Below are 20,864 nucleotides of genomic sequence, written 5' to 3'. Positions count from 1 at the left end.
CCGCTTTTAAGGTGGAGCCCGGGCCCCCCGCCCGCCCCCTTTACCCTGCGCTCTCGCTCACTCCGGCTCGCCCCGGCCCCCCCTTACAACTCCCGCGCGCTTTTTAAGGAGGCGCCGCGGAGTTGGCGCCGGGGCGGGGGCGGGGGAAAGCGGCGGGCGGGGGAGGGGGAGGGGAGCGCCGGGGGGAGGGGAGAGGGGGCGGGCGGGGCGGGCGGGCGGTGCTCGGCCGCCCTCCAGCCATTGGGCGCGGGACCCAGACGTCCCCGGCGCCCAGCCCCCCTCTCCACGCCTCCCCGGCGCGCTCCGCTCTCGGGACCGCACTTACCGGGAACTCGCCGCCCGCGGGCCGGGCGACTGCGCTCGCCCGGCGCCGCAGGGACCTTCGGACCACCGCCGCCTCCGCGCCCCTTGGGCGTGCTTGGCCTGCGCGGGGAGGGGGGCGCACACGGTCTCCACCACCCCATACCCCCCCTTGCCAGGGCCGCCCCCGCCGCCGCTCGGCTTCCAGGCGCGCCGGCCCCAGCGTCTCCCTAGAGCTCCCGCCCTTTCGGCGTCGTTGGACGCAGAGGGGGTGCACCTCAGAATGTCGGGACCCCTAATCTCGGGTCAGAGGGCAGTTTGGCGCCCCCTTCTCCCGCAGGGCGGAGGGGAGTGGCGGAATTCCAGCTAAACCCAGCTTTACAAGGACTCCAGGCCAGGTGGTGATCAGCTTGGACGCTGGGGTCCGAAATTCTCTTTCCAACCCCTTGGGGGTGCGTGGGTGGGTGACCGAAGTCAGGAACACCAGCGACACTTTTTTTTAAACAAAACTTTATTGATAATAGTTTTCAAATATGTTTACAACAGCACACTGTTCAAGAGGAAGTTGCGTCCTTCGCAGCACACAGGTTGAATCACCCCCGCGCCCACCCGGGGTCCCACCCCAGGCCTGAGAGCTCCTCCTGGGATGGGGAGAAATGATGAGAGGAACAAATGTGGGGATGAATGGGGTGACTCCAGACTTTTCTATTAAGAGAGAAAAAACCACAAATGGGTGGTGGCGGTGGGGGGAGAACCGGTGATTGACAGCTGACAGCTAAGCAGAGGAGGAGCGCCCAAGATGGGGGGTGGAGGGCGGAGGCTGCTGGGTGAATAAAACAAGCAGCCCCTCGCCAGCAACCCTGGCCTTGAACCCGGGGGAGGGGGCGCTCTACCTCCTTTTGCGGTGATTGCCTTCCCAACTGACAGGAGGCTGGACATTAAAATCTAGCTGAGAATAAAATCAAGGAGTTTGGGGAGAGTGTTACTGGGAGGGATGACCCTGAGCTCGGGGCTCCCCCTCTTGTCTTTTCAGGGGACGACTCCTCTTTGGCAGGGAGAGGGGCAGCTGCTTTGTCTGGGCCCAAGGGTGAAGAAAGGTCTGTTGGGGGCAGAACAGAGTAGGGGCTTCCTAAAGGGGCTGAGACCCTTTCAGGCTTGACAGGGGATCCTGGGGGAAGGGGTGGGGGGAAGAGGCAGGAGAGTAGCAGCTTGGGGGAGAGGTTCGAACCCCAGCTCCTTCCTTTATAGTCAGTCTGCTTCCCAGTTTTTGTTAAAAAAAAAAAAACAAAACGATTTGAAGAGAGGGGCATGGGAAAGGGTGGGAGAAGGAGGGAGGGAGGCATTGGTGGAACTTAAATAAGATTGTAAATTGTATTTTTTAAAATAATTACAGCAAGTGGCCCACTGAACGTGTCACTAAAATCTCTCCTTCCCTGGCAGGATTATTCTGAAGGCAAGGTTGGCTTTTCATTCATTCACCGTTAGAGAGTGGTGCCTGTCGGGTTTTTTTTTTGGGGGGGGGAGGGGTGGCTGTAGTTAAGTTTGGGCCCCTCTTGCCACACCCTGTCCCTGAAACCAGGGAGACCTGATCTGACCTGAAGAAGGGAAGAACTGAGAAATTCGTTTAAAACAGGCAGAAGTGGGCTGGGGTGGGGGGCTGTGGAAGGAAGGCAAAAGCAGTGGGTAGGGGTGGGCAGGAGGGCAAAGGGGGTGAGGGGGAGCAACTGGTGTTTTGCCCCAAATACCTGGACTTCCTGCTCCCCCTACCCTGGAGGGTGGGGCTGGGCGGGTTAAATTAGATGCAAGGAACTCTGGGGCCCTCTGGCTGTTCAATCCAACCCTCCCACCCCCCCACCAAAAAAAAAAAAAAAAAGGAAAGAAAGAAAACCCATGGGGGCACAGTCACACCCCTAGAACTCAGAAAACTCCTTGCCACACTTCTCATTGATGGAGACTCGGATCTCTTCCTCCTCATAGTCGTCAAAGTTACTTGTGTCCCCAGGGCCTTTAAACTTTGGTATGAAGGGAGCTTCCACCTGGAGAGGGGTCGAGAACCACTCAGACCTCAGCAGTCAACATAATCATTATTACAACAATAAATGTGAATGGGCTAACATTCATAAGATAACTTACTCTGACCCAGGGCTGAGCTTAGCATTAGAGATTGGACTCATCTTAAGAATCTTATAGAGACTTCCCTAGTGGTCCAGTGGCTATGACCCTGTGCTCCCAAGGCAAGGGGTCCAGGTTTGATCCCTAGTGGAGGAACTAGAGCCTACATGCTGCAACCAAGACCCAGTGCATATGAATACATTTTTTTAAAAAAAGAATTTTATAGCCAACACATTGATGGGCAAATTATTAATACTTTCCAGAGACAGTAGTCTCCTGCCCAAGGTCAGAGTGGCCAAATGATTCTGCAATTCTGTTTCTAGACCCCCACTGCTCTAAGTTGCCACATCTAGATTCACCCAGAGCCTGAAGGCTATTTTAAGATTCCCCTTCCCTTTTCATCTCTCCATTGGTAATACTTCTCCCCAACCCCCCAGAGCACCTGAGGAAGGAAGGGGGTGCCCTACCTTTCTCTGGTAGATGGCAATCCAGTCAGTTGTGGCAAACCACTTGTGGTTCTTTATATCATTGACCCCATTCTTGAGGTTCCCAAAGCGCTTGGTGAGGTCCACTTGTAGGAGGTTGCGCAGCAGATCCTTCAAGTCAGAGCTGAAGTGGGATGGAAACCGCACCTGGAGAGCAGGTAACACAAAGACTGGGAAACCCTTCTGGAGCTTGGGGAGCCCAAAACACTGCCTTCCTCACCCAACAGTCTTATTGGGTGGAGGACCCCAAACTGGATGGTGTGTTGGAATCCCATTTAAAACAGCTTGTTGGGCCCACTGGAGTTTCTGATTCAGGAGATCTGGGTAGGGCCTGAGAGCTTATATTTCTAGCCAGTGCCTGGGCTAGGCTGATGCTGCTGGAGAGGGGACCACTTTGAGAACCGCTGCAGCAAGGTAAGAGCTATGATGTTCCCATTTGATTTTTTATTTTTCTGGCCTCACCATGAGGCTTGTGGGATCTTAGTTCCCCGACCAGGGACTGAACCTGGGTCCTTGGCAGTGAAAGCAGAGACTCCTACCTACTGAACTGCTAGGGAATTCCCGAGGTCCCCATTTTACAGAAGAGGAAACTGAGGCTTGGCAGGGTTAAACAGCTTGCCCAAGGTCACACTGAGGAGCAGGACAGGTTGGTTCCATATGTGGGGTCTGATGGACTCCAAAACTTGCATCCTTAGCCACTGCGTCTTAAAGCAGCTCTGCTGGGGTTGGGGGACTTCAGAAATATTCATGTTTCAAAGAGAAATAATTGTTTTTCTATTTCTCTCTCTCGGCATAGCTAAGGCTCTTCCATTTTTTAAAGGCTCAGTATAACTCTTCCAGCAACTTCCCCCAAATGCTTTGAGGCCATAGCCTTGTATATAAGTAGTCAGTGGATTTACAGCTACAAGAACTGACTTCCAGCACCACTCTGCTTCTTACATGCTGTGTAACCTTGGCCACCGCCTTAACCTCTCTGGACCTGTGCCTGCCTCTCTGGCACGGAGCAGATATCCCAAGGCTGCATGAGGGAGATAATCCCGCTGAGGGTGCGTGGGAACTGTAAAATGCTACAAAGAAGGGAGTCAAGCTCATCTTCTCCTCTCCTCCTCAGAAACTTCTATGACTTTTTCTCCCCACTCTGGGCCATTTTCTTGGCAACCTCTATTCTGCCTTATGGCAGACACCTCATCTTTCCCTTTTTTAACAACTCCACTTTGTAGTTGGTGACTCTCTTAAACCTCCCTGAGAGGCAAGTGGCTTGTTCCCCAGTTCTGAGATGGATGAGACTCAGAGAAGCAAAGATATTGGCTTGAGGTTTCAAAGTTGATGGATGGCAGAGCTGGGCCTTAGAACCAGGTCAGCCCACCGAGGCTGAGCTGGGAGCCACTTCCACCACTTTCTGAGCCGGGTGGAGGGATGGCTGGTCCTCCAGGGGAGGTGGGTGAACCGAAGGCAGACTTGGGGCCCCCAGCCTCTTTCGGGACAGCAGCGCTGTGTGATCTTGAACCAGACATGTCCAGTCTCTGGGCCTCAGCTTCCTCCTCCCTCACAGTGCTGTAAGACCCAGGGGGTACATGGGGAGTAGGCACTTAATGCACTCCAGGGCTCTAACAGTTCAGCCACCCCTTACCCACACCAAGCTAGAAAGTCTGCATTTGGGAAAGGAGGTGGGGCTATATGTCCTGGCTGACTCCCTGTAGGGCCCTAGGGTAGCGCCTGGGAACTGAACACACTTGTTTTTCTGCTGCCAAACTTATGGAAACTTAGGCTAAGGGGGTCATGTAGAAGTGAGATTAGGCTCATGTCAGGCAGGGCAGGAGTTTGAGCGAAGACTGGGGTTTTTGGAAACCCATGGGGTTTCGGCACTGAAGGTCCAGAGATGAGTGAGGCTGTGTGAAGTGGTGGCCTCAGTGTGGTGGGTCTGTCTGGTATCACCACCTGGCCTGAATTCATGAACTTCTAGATTGTTCTTTTGGTTTTTCTTTGGCTGTCCCTTGAGGCATGTGGGACTTAGTTCCCCGACCCAGGGATCAAACCCAAGCCCCCTGCAGTGGAAACAAGCACGGAGTCCTAACCGCTGGGCCATCAGGGAATTCCTGAGATTGTTCTGACAGTGATGAGCGGGGCTCCACAGTGGGCAGGGTGGACGGGGAAGTGGGCAGGACGGTCTTAGGGCTGAGCCCCCTACATCTGGGCCTCACCTTCCCAGAGACAATCTTCTCGTAGATCTGGATGGGCTGGTCGGCGAAGAAGGGCGGGTAGCCTGCGGCCATTTCGTAGATGAGGACCCCCAGGGCCCACCAGTCCACAGCTTTGTTGTAGCCCTGGAGGGAGAAGGGTGAGGTGCAGGTGTGGGGAGAAGGGTGAGGAGGGGGCGCGGGCGGAACCGGCCTCCGGGCGGTGGGAGGGGTCGAGAGGCGCCTACTTTACTCAGGATGATCTCGGGGGCCAGGTACTCGGGGGTCCCACACAAGGTCCAGGTGCGGCCTTTCACACGCTTGGCGAAACCGAAGTCTGTCACCTGCGGGCACAGGATGGGCGGTTGGCTGGGAGGCCGGGAGGGTTCAGGCCGGGGCCGCCTGGGGCTGCCCCCTCGCCCGGCCCAGTGGGCACCTGAATGTAGCCCTGCTGGTCGATGAGGAGGTTCTCCGGCTTCAGGTCCCGGTAGATGAGATCAAGCGAGTGCAGGTACTCAAAGGTCAGGACAATCTGGGCGGCGTAGAAGCGCGCGTGGGGCTCACTGATGGAGATAATAGAGAGGGGGTGGGTGAGTGGGAGCGGCCATGCCTGCAGTGCCCGCCCGCCCCGGAGCAGTCCAGCAGGTGGGCCTGAGGAGCTGTCTCCAGCCTAGGTGATCATGATGCATCAGCAGATGGAGGAGGGGAACGACAACACACTCCAATATTCTTGCCTGGGAAATCCCATGGACAGAGGAGCCTGGCAGGGCTGCAACCCAGGGGGTTGCAAAGAGTCAGACATGACTGAAGCGACTAAACAACAAGGAGGCGGATTTGTCAGTTTCTCTTGTGTGAGTACTGTAAGAAGCTAAATAATGAAAAGCCTTATTTTGTGATTAAAGAAAAAAAAAAAAAAGAACCCACAGAGCAACCTTCTTCATCTACAGCCCCAGGCTGGAGACAGCCCATGTGTCCATCAGCAGAGGAATGGAATCACAGGTTGCGACAGATTCATACAATGGGATCGGACCCAACACCACCACCAGGACATACGAGGAATATACCCAACAATGTGGCTGGGTCTCAAAATGATTATGTGAAGCAAGAGAAGAAAGGGACAAAAGGATATGAACTGTGTGAGTCCATTTATATCAAGTCCAGACCCAGACCAAACGCACTTATGGTGTTTGAAAGCCAGAAAGGACGTTTGCCTTTGTTGGGCCGGTGATTTGCCAAGAAAGGCACTGGAGGTAATTTTCCAGGATGATGGCTACACACATGTATGCATCTGTCAAAACTCATGGGACCGGGTATTGAAAACCTGTACACTTTATTGTACATAAAATGTATCGCTATATAAATAAGTAAAATAAAACGAGAGCATAAATTTAAAGGACATAAAATCACCCTCTCACGGGGTGACACTTAAGTCACTGTGTTTGTTTTGTTCCGTGGTAGTTGAGACATTGTAGATTCAGATTCCTCAGCTCAGGGGGAACAAGAACCCACTGGGACCCTGAGAGACCACTTCCACGGATGATGCCCATGGACAGCCCCAAGGTGGCGGGGTGGGACGTCGGGCTCACCTGAACCTCCCGATCCGTCGCAGGTGTGAGAACATCTCCCCACCGGGCACGTACTCCATGACCATGTATAAATTTGAGTTGTCCTGTGGGAAGCAGCAAGTGATCAGGGCTCTGCTCCCCAAGCCCTGGGCCCCATCTGCAGGCCTAGTGCCCTGACCCGGCAGGTGTTCAGAAAGTGACAACAACCATCTTGGCTCCCAAGCAGAGCGTGTTCCAAGTGCCAGGTGCTGTGCTCACCAATTACCTGTCTCATTTCCTTCTGCCTGCCAGAAACTCGGGGAAGCCATCATCCTGCTCACGGGGGCCCAAAGTGAGGGTTGGTTAGGGGTACACGAGGGAACTGGCCGGCATGTTTGGGCTGCAGTCAGAACTCTGGTGGCTCATGTCTGTGACTGTCTTGAGCAAGGCTCTTGGGGCCACGGTTTTATCATCTGTCAACTGGGACCAGGATGGGCTACAGAATTTGTGGGGCCCCCCAAATAAAAGTGTGAGGCCCCTTGCTAAAAAACATGATTATCAATTTCAGGAAGGTGGCAGCAGAAGCTTAAACTAAGTGCAGGGCCCTTGTGACTGCAGGGTTCACAGACCCTGAGTGGCCTTTCCCAGCTCTCGCAGTCAAGGCTTAGGATGATGCCCAAAACAGCTCACACAGGGCGCTCATGCTGTGCTTTGAACTGTTATGGCAACTCCAGGTGGGACTGCTATGATACTCATTTTACAGATGAAGAAACCAAGGCTCAGGGGAGTAAAGTCCCGGGCCAGAGTCACACAGCCAGGAAGTACAGGGCCGGCATTGGAACCCAGGCTGAGTGGCATGGCTTGTGGCCGTGTGTCAGGTTCTTGCTATAAACAGAATGATGATTTTGAGGGACATTATCCAGATTGAGGGACTAGCCCCAGGTTATCAAGCTAGAGGCTGGCAGGCCCAGTTGAACTTGGGGCTATCAGAGCCCCAGGCTGATTTGCACGCCCCCGCCCCAACAGCGGACACCCACTGGTGGTGATCGGCCCAGCCCCAGCTCTGGGAACCCAGAGGCTGCACTGCCTGGCAGCGGCCCCGGTCTGCCGCCACTGGAACCCCACCTTGAAGGAGAACTCGAGTTTGACAAGGAACGGAAAGTTGACCGCCTGCAGGATGCGCTTCTCGTTCAGGGTGTGCTCAATCTGTTTCAGCTTCACCACCTGCAGGAGTGGGACGGGAGAGTGGAGAGGATGGGGTGTGAGCGAGTCCTTTTCCTCCTGACCACCCAAAAAAAAAAGGAGAGGTGCCAGGGCCGGGTCAGGTCCTTCATCTACAATTGTACGAGTGGGGACTTCCCTGGTGGTCCAGTGGTGAAGAATCCACCTGCCAATGCAGGGGACACGGGTTCGATCCCTGGTCTGGGACAATGCCACATGCCATGGGGCAGCTACCCACGGGTCACAACCAGAGAGCCTGAGAGTCCCAACTACTGAAGCTCGCATGCCCTAGAGCTCATGCTCCGCAACAAGAGAAGCCATGGCAATGAGAAGCCCGTACACCACATAGCAACTAGAGAGTAGCCCCCACTCGCCGCAACTGGAGAAAACCTGTGCGCACTGCACAACAAAGACCCAATGCAGTCATAAATAAATAAATAAGCTTTGACCTAAAAAAAAAAAAAACGCACACTGTTTGAGTGGCTGGGGACTGTCAATCCCTGGGCCAGGTGCCTGTCCCCACATGGCATGCAGTCATGCAATTCAGGGGAAGAACACATGAGTCACCAGGCCACAGGGGTCAGAGCCGTGGTAGGGGAAGCTGGGGGCCTGTGGACGCCCAGATAAGGCACCTGGGGAAGTCTGAGGAGTCAGAGAAGGCTTCCTGGAGGAAGGGGCAGCTGAGCTGAAACAGAACATACAGGCAGAAGGGGCACTCAAAGGGCGGAGGGTTTAGAAATACCTTCCTTGCAACTAGAGCGTGCCCCTCCCCACAATCCAGCTGAACCCGGGGCTAATCCCTCCTCGGCCCTCAGCCATCCCCAGCAGCCGCCTCACATACTGACAGGAGTCCTGAGGAGGATGCCCTGGGAACATGCATGTCTGGAAGCCCAGATGCAGAGAAGGAAAGTGTGGTGCCCAAGGTCACATGCAGCTAATCAACCTCAGACCAGCTTGTCACACATACGCAGTCGGGCCCCTCGGTCAGCTCTGAGCCCCACTGCAATGGGGCTTCCTCTGCTTTGTTCACGACGACATCCTCTGGGTCTACACCTGCACTGTCCAGGGCAGTCCACACTAGCCACGTATGGCTGCTGAGTACTTGAAACATGGCTGGTTGACTGACGGATCGAGTTTAAAATGCAAAGTATCTTGGGGCTTCCTTGGTGGCTCAGTGGTAAAGAATATGCCTGCCAGTGTAGGAGATGTGGGTTTGATCCCTGATCCAGGAAGATCTCACCCGCCTCAGAGCAACTAAGCTTACGTGCCACAACTACTGAGCCTGTGCTCCACAACAAGAGAAGCCCCTGCGATGAGAAGCCTGTGCACCCCACCTGGAGAGCAGCCCCCGCTTGCGACAACTAGAGAAAAGCCTGAGCAGCAACAAAGACTCAGCACAGCCCCCAAAAGATGCTTTAAACAATAAAACTCAGCGTATTTACAATGAAAATTAAAAAACTGATACTCAATGCAACTTTCAAGCCTGTTTGGAACAACTTGGGCTGTGTGAATCTGCCTTTTCAACTTGTCTTTCTCTTTTCTTTCCAGTGAAAATGAACATCCAAACGAAGATGTGTTCTAAGTGTAAAGTACATTCTGGATTTCTAAGACTTAGTAGGGAAAAAAAAGAATGTAAAGTGTCTCATTAATGATATTTTTACACTGGATACATGTGTTGAAATGATAATATTGGAGATATACTGACTTAATTACAACACACTGTTAAAATGAATTCCACTTGTATTTTTTTTAAAGCTCTTAAAATGAGGGTTCTAGGGAATTCCCTAGTGGTCCAGTGGTTAGGACTCCATGCTCTTATGGCTGAGGGTCCGGGTTCCATCCCTAGTCAGGGAACTAAAATCCCACAAGCCGTTTGGCCAAATAAATAAAAATAAAACGAGGAGTCTGGAAAGTGTAAAACCATACGTGATATTTTTCCTGGACAGTGCTGCTCTAGAGCATTTTGCCTGGCAAAAATATTTACAGAAAGGAGGTCTGCGTAGACATCATTCCTCTCACGCTGGAAAAGGCTTGGCTTTCTTGAGACAGGCTAGGTGTCTGATGCCGCATCCATGCTGGGATTGGCACTGGTGGCTCCCCGGGAGAGGAAGCTTTCTGAAGGCAGCATGGTACCCTTCTTGCCCCTGGGTCTGGCACGTTATGGAGGTGCTCCAGGCGGTGACCACTGCCCGGGCAGAGCCCTGGTAGCCGGGACCTGGGCCGTGTCGCAGGGCCAGACTCACCTTCTGTTTGTCGAGGATCTTCATGGCGTAGTGGTTCCCGGTCTCCGTGTGCTTCACCAGCATCACCCGCCCGAAGGAGCCCGTGCCCAGGGTCTTAATTCGTTCAAACTGATCCAAGTGGGCTGTGTTCTGTGGGCAGAGGGCTCTGGAGGGTCAGGGACCACCCCAACCCCTGCAGCCTGCGCAGCCCAAGTTTGGGGCGTCCCCTCTGCCACCAGCAGAGGGGGCCGTGGGCACCAGGTGGAACGAAGCCGGTAAGGACGGCGGGGGAAAAACAAGATGGCAGAGGGCGCATTCCTCAAGGCTGGTGGCAGGGTCTGGATCCAGCCCTGGCCAGGGGCCCAGGAGCTTCTGGCAGCTGCCTGGAGGGGCAGGGGCCACCCGTTGGAAGGGGGTAGTGGGGTGGAGGAGCCTGGCAATGTGTGATCAGGTGCCCCCATGAGCATCGATGGGTTGAATGAGGGCAGGTGAGGCGGCTCTACAGGGCCCCAAAAATCCTAGCCATGTCACTTGGATGTGGTTGGGGGTGAGGGGGCCGTCAGTCACCCCTTCCGGGGCTCTGTACCCAGGGGGCTTACCTGAGCAGGATTTTCCCATTTTTTAAGAAAATCTTCTTTGGCTTTGGCTAAGAACTCTTTCACTGAAAGAAAGACAGGAAGACAGTGAGGTGAAGACCCCATGTTGCTGGCGTGGGCCCAGGCTATTCCTGGGGAGATGCCGATTTGTGGAAAGTGGGGTGCAGTCACCTTAACCTAGAGCCTGACCTTCTCCCTGGGCCTTCGGGTCTCCTGGCTGAGTCTGAGGGTAACCCTGGGTGGGTGGGGGCACCTGATCTGGGCTGGGGCGTGGGTCCCCTTTACTACAGAGAGGTGGGGTCCAGTCTCAACTCTGTCCACAATGGGGGACAGGGCGACTTGGGGGGTCACTCGTTGGGGGACAGAGAACAGTGCCTGGGCCAGCCCACCCCCACTCGCCCCAGTTCTGACCGACATTCCAGGGCCAGGGACGACGCCAGCCGAGGTATTTATAGCCTCTGGATTTGGCGGCTCCTCTGGTCCCTTCTCTGGGGAGGCTGGCCCGGGTGGAGGCCTCTGGGGCTCGGGTAGCAGGCGCCCTTGGGGGGTTCAGCTGTTGCCTTGGCCCCCAGCTGGCTCCATTCCTGCCTTTGCCAATGGAGGGCCCCTGGCTCCTGAGCCGCTTCAAAGAAAGCCTCGCCTGATGCCTGCCCCCTGCAGGCCCCTCAGCAGCCCCAGGTGAATACCACCATCCAGCGAGCACTGAAGATTTCCCTGCAGACCCTGGGCTTGTTACTTTGTGTCCACTCCCTCCTTTGTTTCACTTGCCCGGCCCCCCCCCCTCCCGCCAGATTCCTTTTATCTGTTTTCCCTATTCACCACCTCCCCCACCACCCCCAACTGAAGCCTGAAAACAGGCATTCCCACCAGTATGGAGCACCACCCCAGCAAAGTAGGTAAGGGCCAGGACTCTGGGATACGATCAAGTTCAGCTCCTGGCCTGGTCCCTAAAGAGCTGTGTGACCTTAGGCAACTGACCTCTGGGCCTCAGCTTTCCTCATCTGTAAACTGGGGATAATAACAGTAATGACCCAGTAGGGTAGTTGTGGGGATTGAAGGAGTTAATCTTGGCAAAGGGGGTTTGGATGGTGGCTGGCACAGGGTGTTAGAGCTATGTAAATGTCAGCTATTAATTTCGCTGTGAAGTATTTTTTAAGTTTTTGGGGCCTCACGGCATGGCAGGCAGAACTTCCCTGATGAAGGATGGGATCTGCGCCCCCTACCTGCAGTGGAAGTGTGGAGTCTTCAGGGAGGTTCAAGTATATTTTAAAACAGAGGTATAAAATACAGGTAGAGCACTGAATGCTCAGATCTTGAATGCACGGCCTGACGGACTCTTGTGGTATGGACCTGTCCTTGCAATGGCCCACCTGGGGCCAGGCGTGCTGCTGTTCAGGGACCCTCTCTGTGTGTCAGCTCTGTGACACACTCAATGCTTTCCACGCTGATGGCTCAGAGCTGCTATTACTCTCATTGGACAGATGAGAAGACTGGCCTCTGATCACTTTCCAGACAGTCTCTCACACCCACGAGATTAAGTGCTTTGTTTCTGACGGGTCACAGGGCACCAGGGTGGCCCATGGACAGAGCTATCCTCAACCCTGATGTCCCTGGGACGGGCACCACCCTGAGAGGGTCCTGCACACTTGCACTTTGGCTTTGCCTGTCATTTGCCTATCTCACCCGTAGGCAGTGCCAGGAATGCCCACAGCCTTGTGGGTAGCCACACCCCTTCCCCCATCAATCCTAAGACTCTCCCTCCGTGTTCCAAGAGAAGAGCCTTCCGTGGGGGGCCACAAGAGTGGCAGATGGAGGAGAGATAGTTGGCCAGGAAAGCCCTATGAAGAATGACCGGGCAGAGAGGGGGCAGTCAGGAATGGCCGAGGGTCCTCGCTTGGTATGCCTGGCTGAGCCACCAACTTGTCTGAGAACTCTCTGAGCCTGGGGGCTGCACGGCTTGCAAGGGTTTCACTAGCGGAATCTTTCTTGACATACGACACCTTCCTTGGAAACCTCCAAACGTACACGCTGAATTCTGGATGAAGGTGGGCAGGGGGGCAGGGGGGTGAAGTATCCTCTTGGGACTCTACCGTCACCCACCCAAGAAGGCAGAGAGGAGTGCATTTGAGAGTAATCCAGGAGAAAAGCAGGTCCTGCTTCTTCTTTTCCTCTCAGTTGTCCCTGAGAAATGCCACATCCTGTTTTTTTCCCAACGTGGTGGGCTGGCGTCTCTGTCTGTTGTTACCCCCCTAAGAGGCTCCACTAGGACGCCTTGATCCTGACACAGCCCTGCTCCAGCCTTTCGAAAGTGCGGGAGGGACCAGGCTGTGTGCGCTCTCATCAGCTTGCCAGATTTGGGGGTGAGGGACAGGGTGTGGCAGTGGCAGGAAGAGAGGGCAGATAAAGAGGAATCATGATGGGGGGAAAACCCAGCCAGGAGTCCCCATACTCACCTCTGCTTCCTGCCTCTTCCAGCAGAGGGTACAAGGGCGGGGAGTGGAGTGGGATGGGGTGCTCAGGGGCCCATCTGCCCATGGCCAGGGAGGCTCAAGGTGCTGGTTGCGGCTTAGGTGCCCAGAGGGTATGGCGCAGGTAACCCAGGAAGCGGACAATCAGATGGCCCCAGAGAAGGAGCTGCAGCCACAGCTGGAAGGTGGTCTCTGAGTCCCCATCCCAGCCTCTGCCTGACCCCGGATCCATCCCAGGCCGCCCTGACTCTCCCAGGAACGTTCCCTTTGCAGGGAAACCAGGAATACAGCAGAGTCTCTGAGCTGACTTCCTTGGGAGGGCCTCGGGGTGGGGGTGGACAGGGGAGGAGGAGCTGGTTGCTAGGGAAGCATTTAAAGGTACCTGCTCCTGGCTGGCCAAGGTTGGTAAAGGCCCTCTTTGGCAACAGGTGGTAGGAAGAGTCTCCTGAGGGTGTCCCTCCTGGCTGGCCTGCCTGCCCTGGGGGCGGGGTGCTAAAGCTAACTTCCTGTTCCAGGGACTTCACTGCTCCCCACTGCCAGGCCCTGCCTTTCTCAGTGGGTGCTAGACTGCCCAGAGGATGGCATCCAATGTGCCCAGGGCAGTGCCCACTGGGGAGGGGAAGGAGTTAAGGCTCAGGCCCAGGCAGCAGCCGGGGCCTCCCTGGGGGTCAAGGAGGCCCCAGAACTCCATTAATTAGCTGAAAGAGCAGCTGGAGAGAAAGGCGGAGGGGGGGGGGGCAGTGAAAAACACCCTATCTCCTCCCCCAAGTGCTCTTTGAAGCTAGAGCCCTCAAATTTGGCTACTTTGAGAGAGGAATGGGTAACACTAACTCAGCCCTGCTCCTGTGGAGGGGCGGAGAGGGGGATGGCATCCCAGGTTGTCCTTGGCCTCTGTCAAACCTTGCCCTGTGCTTGGCTCTGCTCTCAGCCCTGAAAGTCCAAACCGGAAACGAAACGCTAAACCCAGGGGTGGGGGAGGGGGAGGCAGCTTTGACCATCTTCCTCCTTCTTTCCAGATCCCCAAAAGTAAGTGCAGGGTCAGTGGCAGCTACTTATTCCCGGGAGTGCCCGGCAACCTCGGCCCCTGCTGACAACAGGAAGTGGCAGAGAAGGGAAACCCAGCTAGCTGCTGTCTTTGGAGACGGTAGGCCTGGCCTGCTCCTGTTTCCCACAGGAGGGGTACCAGCTTCCACCCTGGTCTAGATTCCATTTGGGCTCACAGGGAAAACAGCCCCCAGGGCCCCAGCAGGAGGCAGGATCCCAGGCTCAGACCTCCTCGCCCCCAAAAAAAATCTCAGGACCCCCTGTTCCCTGAAACCGGCTCCTCCTAGAAAGTCTGCGACAGGAAGGCCAAGCCCTAGGCTGAGCCATCCCCTAGTCTGAGTTGGACCTCAACAGTGGACTGGACCACTGCCTAGTACCACCTGGACTCCATCACTGAGCGGGACCAACCCCCACTCTGAGCTGAACGCCATCACTGAGCTGGTCTACCGCATTGCCTGGGTCTGGGTCAGATCCCCACTCTGGGTGGATCATCCACCCCACCCCCCACCTCCTTGTCTGAACTAAACCACCCATCTCCACTCAGGGTTGTTAGGAAGGGTTTCCAGGGCCAGTCAGGGGTCCACAGCCTTTTCCTCTCCACTTGCTCCCTAAACTCTACTGTAATCCCTCCTTGACTTGAGGGTCAGAGTGTGCCTGGGAAGTTGCTATAGCAACAGGGCTCAGCCTCACCATCGTTGGGGTTGGAAGCCATCACTGTCTTCCTCTCAAAGCACCCGGACTACGGTGGCTGGGAAGGCTCATGAGACCTGCTGCACCAGCTTAGCTGCTCATCACCAGAGCCCTGCCTGTAGGGGGAGCCAGGGAGTATTGGGGTGGTGGCAGAAGAGAAACCCAACCTGGGGGCCAGTAGGTGCAGGAGAGGGGCAGAGAGAACCCTCAAGCTTCTTTAAGCCCAGGTGGACTTAAAGGAAAAACTGTCTTGGCAGGACCCTCTTGGGCACCTGTACAACTGCCAACGCACAGACGGTGTTTGGCCCTCTCAGGCTTCTGTAGTATGTCATGAAGGCCACAATTCTTCCCATCTATGGACCTCTTGCGGAGAAGACAATGGCACCCCACTCCAGCACTCTTGCCTGGAAAATCCCATGGACGGAGGAGCCTGGTGGGCCGCAGTCCATGGGGTCGCTAAGAGTCGGATACGACTGAGCGACTTCACTTTCACTTTTCACTTTCAAACATTGGAGAAGGAAATGGCAACCCACTCCCGTGTTCTTGCCTGGAGAATCCCAGGGATGGGGGGAGCCTCGTGGGCTGCCGTCTATGGGGTCGCACAGGGTCGGACACCACTGCAGCGACTCAGCAGCAGCAGCATGGACCTCTTGGGGGCAATTCTCATTCTCAGGGCATGAATCTTCTGGTCTCTGGGACCTGGGGTAGGGGTTGAGGGAGGTCTGGAGGGCTTCCTCTTACCAGTCCTGTACCTTCTTCCATGGACCAGCTCTTAGGAGTACCTTTTTGGCCAGGGCAGCCAAGGCTGGACCCCCAGTTGGCACCCGTCCCCAGGGCCTCTTGGGGCCACTGCCCTCTCTCAATTCCTCTAGCTTGTTCAGAGCCCTGGGCTTGATCTTGTTTTTCCTCTGCCCTCTTAGCATCGTACCCAGGCTACCGCCAGTGGCTCTGGCATCTTTGAGTACAGATTTCCCCCTTCCTTGGTGGCGCAGACGATAAAGAATCTGCGTGCAATGCAGGAGACCCGGGTTCGATCCCTGGGTCGGGAAGATCCCCTGGAGAAGGGAATGGCTATCCACTCCCATATTCTTTCCTGGAGAATCCCATGGACAGAGGAACCTGGCGGGCTACAGTCGATGGGGCGGCAAAGAGTCTGACATAAGTGACTAACACTTTCCCCCACCCCATCCCCGGGCTGGTTCTAAATCCCTGCCCTCTTGAGAGGAGGCCAAGGCTGTCCTGCCCCAGCATGGAGACGGCAGCACAGGGGGCTCCAGGATGCCAAATGGTGCCTACTAAGGTTTGGCACTTTCCTTACTCTAGTTGGGCTGATGCCTGGCAGATGAAATTCAGGTGCCCCCTGAAGGTTGGCCTGGCTACTATCCCCACCCCCACCCCATCCTAGTTGCAGGAGAGGGCAAATTTTGCCTAACTCCATCCTCTCAGAATAGGAGCTTTGAAGCAAAAAGGGGCTTCTTTCCTCATCCTGTCTCCTTCTCCAAGAGCCCCTGCAAATCTCTGGAAGGAAGTACAGCTTAGGGTGTTTCCCAAAGTGTAACCAGGTCCCACTGGCTGGGGACGAACTGATGTTAAGGATATTTTGCCTTTCTAGTTACATTGTATCTTAAGGTGTACCAGAGAGAATATAACTGGTATAGCAATCCCATGATTTCATTTATATTATTTCTCAGGACGGATCAAAACTTACATCTGAACAAAAGTGAGTCAAAATTTTTATTTCAGTTAACAAAATAGAAGTGAATATAGTGAAAAATCAGGGGGGCAGCTTGGAAATGTTTGAGTTGGGAAATTCTGGGGTCCAGGAATTTGGCTGGTAGATGGAAACGGATGTGAATCCTGCTTCTGTGGCATCATCTATGTCAAACTCAGAGAGCTCATTTGTAAAATTCAGGTAACAGCCTGTTATGAAAAATCACTTGAGCAGAAAGATCTATGGAGACCATTTAGCCTGGCACATCCTAGCTGCCCAGTAAATAGTGGCTCTATTTTATCCTGACAGTCCCTTCCTGGGTGTCCAGCCTGTACTCTGAATTAGCGGTTCCTTCTGGAGCTTCTGATCTTTTTCTTGGAAATCCTTTTCCCTGTGTGGCTTTGCCACCCCACCTCTCTCCACTGCATGTGTTTGATACGCCTTGAAAGTTTTCCAGGACTATGTCATCTCCCCAACTTTCAACTGAGTCACTGAAATATACAACTGCCTGCCTCTACCTTCCACCTCTGGGCCGGCCTCACCTGCTGGGGGCCCAGCCCCTCCCCTTCTGTCTAGTCCCCTCCAAGCTCATGCCCAGACCATTTTTGGTCACTACCCACCTGCTCCTCTGTCATCAAGCGCTCAGCTACAGGCACTTGCCTCCCTTTTCCCCGCCCATCAGTGACATGTCAGGCTTCTCCATGGCTGCTCAGCAGCTATAAGTTCTGCTATTTGAATCTGGGTGGAAATAAAGTTCCCTGGCTTCCATGCTTGGGTCTTTCTGGGAGGGAGCATTCAGGGAACTCAGACACTGGGATCTGAGACAAATAACTAGGAAAGGCATATTTGGATGTGGCCATTCCTTTTCAACTCTATTTCTGGGTAACTGGAAGGGGATCCTAGTTGAGGCCCAACTTTAGAGCTGGAGTGATGACAATTTGAGAGCTGGATGACTTGAGGAAGGAGCTCAAGACCATTTCTGAAGGCATTTCCAGGTACAGAATCTCTTTCCCTGGCTGGCTGGAAAAGGCCTATATGATTTGGGGGCTGAAGGTGGAAACAGGGCCACCTCTGGGTGAACCCTGGGGATGATCAGAATCTGTCTCTTGGCAAAGCGAGTCATTAGATGTCACCCACGACTCTTCCCAACTGTCATCCCTTGAGTCCTCTTTCTCACCATCCCAGCTCTAGTTGAATGAGCCCTGGTAAACTCACTCTTAATCCCCTACTTTTCATCCCAAGCCAGGAGCAGGTAAAGAAGCCTGAGGGACTGGGTGAATGATCAAGCCTCAGTTGTGACACAACCATTTATTGAGGGGCCCGCCAAAGAGCCTAGAGCTCACTGCACAGCAGGAGATGGGAAGGGGCTCTCTGCTGAAACCCCTCACCCCTAAAGCCAAGGAAGAGGACGCATGGAATTCCAGCACGATTGGGTCAAACCTGGCTTTGCAAGGACAGAAGCAGTTCTCTAGGTTCACAAACAGTGTGCGACCCCAGCCAGGGACAGACGCTTGCTTGGAGAGGGAAGCACAAGCAGAGAAGCAGTGACAGTGACAGGATGAGAGGGGCAGAGGGACCCAGAAAGATCCTGTCCCCCATGCCAAGTGACACAGAAGGGAAAAACAATGCTGGAAGTGGCTCTGGGAAATGCTCAAGGGTGGGTTTGAAGAGGGGCTGTGATAAGGTGAAGAGGGGAAGGGCAGGAGAAAGATGGCGGGGGCTGGTGGGGGTAGGGGTGTGGTCACCAAGTGGCCAAGGTCCCTGTTGGGCGGAGGCAGACCCCATAGCACTCCCAGGCTGGCAGAAGCCTGGGTCGGGGTTTGGCAGTGAGTCTCATCTGTGGAAGAGGTGAGTGAGGAAGTGGGGGGATTAGAAACTAAGGAGAGGGACCAGGAAAGTAGCGAGTGGGGTGGTGATAGGGCCCCATGTGGGGGCCCAGCGGTCATACGTTCCATGGTTGGCAGTGACAGCTGAGGGGGGAGCACAGTCTTTGCAGTGGAGGGGAGGTTTTTGGCAACGGGGTTCCTACGAGGTCTTCTGCGGGCCCTGGGCCCCAACCTTGGACAGGCAGGGGGAAGGGGCGCCTGGGGGTAAGCAGAGAGAAATGGGGGGGGCGTGGGGGGAGGGGCCAAGCAGTGATGGACAGGGAGGAGGCTGGCAGCGCGAGGCCGGGATCCGGGTCACGGCCCGGGCACTCACCGCTCTCTTGCTCACTGCCCTTCTTGGCGGCGGCGGCGTTGCCCATCGCGGCGGCGGCGGCGGCCGGGGCCGGTCCCGGAGCTGCGGCGCGGCGGGTGCTGGAGGCGGCCCGCGGCCCCGGAGCACGCTGGGCGGCGGCGGCGGCGGCCCCTCGGGTTGGCTGCGCTGGCTGAGGCGCCGCGACCCCCGCCCAGCCCCTGCTTCCCGCGTCTCTCCGCGCCCGCCCGCCCGGGAACCTCAGCCCAAGTCCGCTGCTGCTGTCCGTGACGCCCCCGCAGCCCGCAGCTCATTGGCCTAGGCCTCCCTGACTGACGGCGCTGCGCCGCCATTCATTGGCCCTTCGCGACCCTCCCGCGCTGCCATAGGCTCTCGGCCTCATGACGCGCTCCTAGGACGCTTGGCCACTCGAGCGCTTGCGAGACCCCAACCGGGCGGGCCAACACGTCTGATTGGCGGAGGCTTCCGACAGGGTCCGGGGTCCGCCCAGTGAGGATACCAATTGGTGGAGGCGCGCTGTCCGGCAAGCCCCGGCAGAACGTTCAGTGTCAATCTCTGGGTGAGAGGGCGGGGCGGAGGCGCAGTCCGCTGCCCCGGCGCGCCGGCGGCCGCTGGCCGGCGGCCGCGCAGCGCTCCGAGGCCCAGGAGGCGGTACAGGCAGGCGTTCGCCCGGCCCCGTGCGCGCCGCAGTCCCCCGCCCCCGTTCAGTGCGGCAGCGGCTGCGGGCCAGCCAAGGTTGGCGCCTCGGCCCCCCCAACCCCAGCCCCGGCGCAGCCGCTGTCCACCTGCCAAGCGGGGGAGGGGCGCGGCAGGCGCCGCGGGTCATAGGTCGCCGGGCTGCCGGCCGTCGTCACTCATAAGGCCTGGCGCAGGATAGCAGCAGCAGGGTCGGGTCCAGGATGGGACCCTGCTGGAGGAGCTTCAGGAGGATGCTGGGCTCTGGGAGTGGGGCGCTCAGTAGACACCTCTTTGCTGGGTGCCTACCCTGGCCTCATGCCAGTAAGAGCTGGCACTTGTTAAATACATTACTTCGCACCACACTCCTTTCACGTAGGTATTATTATCATCATTCCCATTTTACAGATGAGGAATCTGGGGCACAGCCAGGTTGAGGATTCCCTCTGGGCAGTGCAAAAGGAACCTTATCTCCTGAAACAGAGTAGCAAGATGCCTCTTCCTTCAGCGTGCGTGCGTGCATAATTAGTCGTGTCCGACTTTGTGACCCCATGGAATGTAGCCCATCAGGCTCCTCTGTTCATGGGATTATCCAGGTAAGAATACTGGAGTGGGTTGCCATTTCCTCTGCCAGGGGAATCTTCCCAACCCAGGGATTGAACCTGCGTCTTTTGTGTGTCCTCCAAAGGCAGGCAGATCCTTTACCACCTGGAAAGCCCCTCTTCCTTCAGGGTCCCCTTTAAATACAGCGTGAGGACGGTCAGTTTCCCACCGCCACGTTTGTGACATTTGGGTCTGGCTCAGTCTATGCTGGGCTGGGGGTGGGGCGCTGCCTTGTACATTGTAGAGTGTTCAGCAGTATCCCGCCGCCCCCCACCCCCCTCACCATGCCAGTAGAGCCTTTTCTTCTGCTACTTGTGACAGCTAAAACCATCTCTGCCATGCTGAGCCGCTTCAGGCGTGTCCATCTCTGTGCAACCTCATCGACTGGAGCCCTTCAGGCTCCTCTGTCCATGGGATCCTCCAGGCAAGAATATTGGAGTGGGTTGCCATTTCCTTCTCCAGGGGATCTTCCTAAGGGAGAGATTGAATCCTCATCTCTGAAGTCTCCTGCATTGGCAGGCGGGTTCTTTTACCACTAGTGCCACCTGCCACCAAAACCATCTCTAGACATTGTTAAATGTGCCCTGGCTGGGTGCAAAACTGCTGCCCAGTTGAAACCACTGAGGTAGAGGAAAGCCCAAACAGGAAGTGATGCCAGGAGCAGGGAACTGGATGAGCTAGCCTCCCTCAGCTTGGGGAGGCTGACTGGTCTCAGGTCTACAAGCCAGCTGGCTGCTCTGAGCCTGGACTGGTATGACCTGTACACCCCACCCAGGAGCCATCTAGACCCATGTTCCTAAGTCCACCTTCGTTTCAAGGA

General features: G+C 55.8%; 2 protein-coding genes across 3 annotated transcripts; both read right to left on the bottom strand.

Annotated features, from left to right (window-relative positions):
• Window positions 1-879: 879 nt before the first annotated feature.
• Window positions 880-18,844, bottom strand: PRKACA (protein kinase cAMP-activated catalytic subunit alpha). 2 transcript variants are annotated; one of them, XM_068980560.1, is made up of 10 exons: window positions 18,770-18,844; window positions 10,661-10,722; window positions 10,083-10,211; window positions 7,744-7,842; window positions 6,661-6,743; window positions 5,511-5,637; window positions 5,323-5,418; window positions 5,099-5,221; window positions 2,880-3,044; window positions 880-2,336 (listed from the first exon to the last, which is right to left on the bottom strand). In XM_068980560.1, the coding sequence occupies exons 1-10, from the start codon at window positions 18,813-18,815 to the stop codon at window positions 2,211-2,213; spliced, it is 1,056 nt and encodes a 351-aa protein (XP_068836661.1). In that variant the 5' UTR covers window positions 18,816-18,844; the 3' UTR covers window positions 880-2,210. The 2 variants fall into 2 exon arrangements, with proteins under 2 accessions (XP_068836661.1, XP_068836662.1); XM_068980561.1 differs by lacking the exon at window positions 18,770-18,844 and adding an exon at window positions 14,860-14,881.
• Window positions 13,205-13,357, bottom strand: SMIM46 (small integral membrane protein 46). Its single transcript, XM_068979595.1, has one exon. The coding sequence runs from the start codon at window positions 13,355-13,357 to the stop codon at window positions 13,205-13,207; it is 153 nt and encodes a 50-aa protein (XP_068835696.1).
• Window positions 18,845-20,864: the final 2,020 nt, after the last annotated feature.

Source organism: Capricornis sumatraensis, chromosome 9, assembly GCF_032405125.1.
Source record: "Capricornis sumatraensis isolate serow.1 chromosome 9, serow.2, whole genome shotgun sequence".
NCBI classification, from domain to species: Eukaryota; Metazoa; Chordata; class Mammalia; order Artiodactyla; family Bovidae; genus Capricornis; species Capricornis sumatraensis.
The sequence above is the reverse complement of the archived record's forward strand: the minus strand, read 5'-3'. Positions and strand labels throughout refer to the sequence as shown.

What these genes read in the sequence shown, in the direction of transcription:
- PRKACA (XM_068980560.1), bottom strand. Translation starts at nt 18,815, where the DNA reads ATGGGCAACGCCGCCGCCGCCAAGAAGGGCAGTGAGCAAGAGAGCG. An exon ending in CGACGGATCGGGAGGTTCAG is followed by an intron (nt 5,638 to 6,660) that starts GTGAGCCCGACG and finishes TATCTCCATCAG; the next exon opens with TGAGCCCCACGCGCGCTTCT. An exon ending in TTGCCATCTACCAGAGAAAG is followed by an intron (nt 2,337 to 2,879) that starts GTAGGGCACCCC and finishes ACCCCTCTCCAG; the next exon opens with GTGGAAGCTCCCTTCATACC.
- SMIM46 (XM_068979595.1), bottom strand. Translation starts at nt 13,357, where the DNA reads ATGGATCCGGGGTCAGGCAGAGGCTGGGATGGGGACTCAGAGACCACC.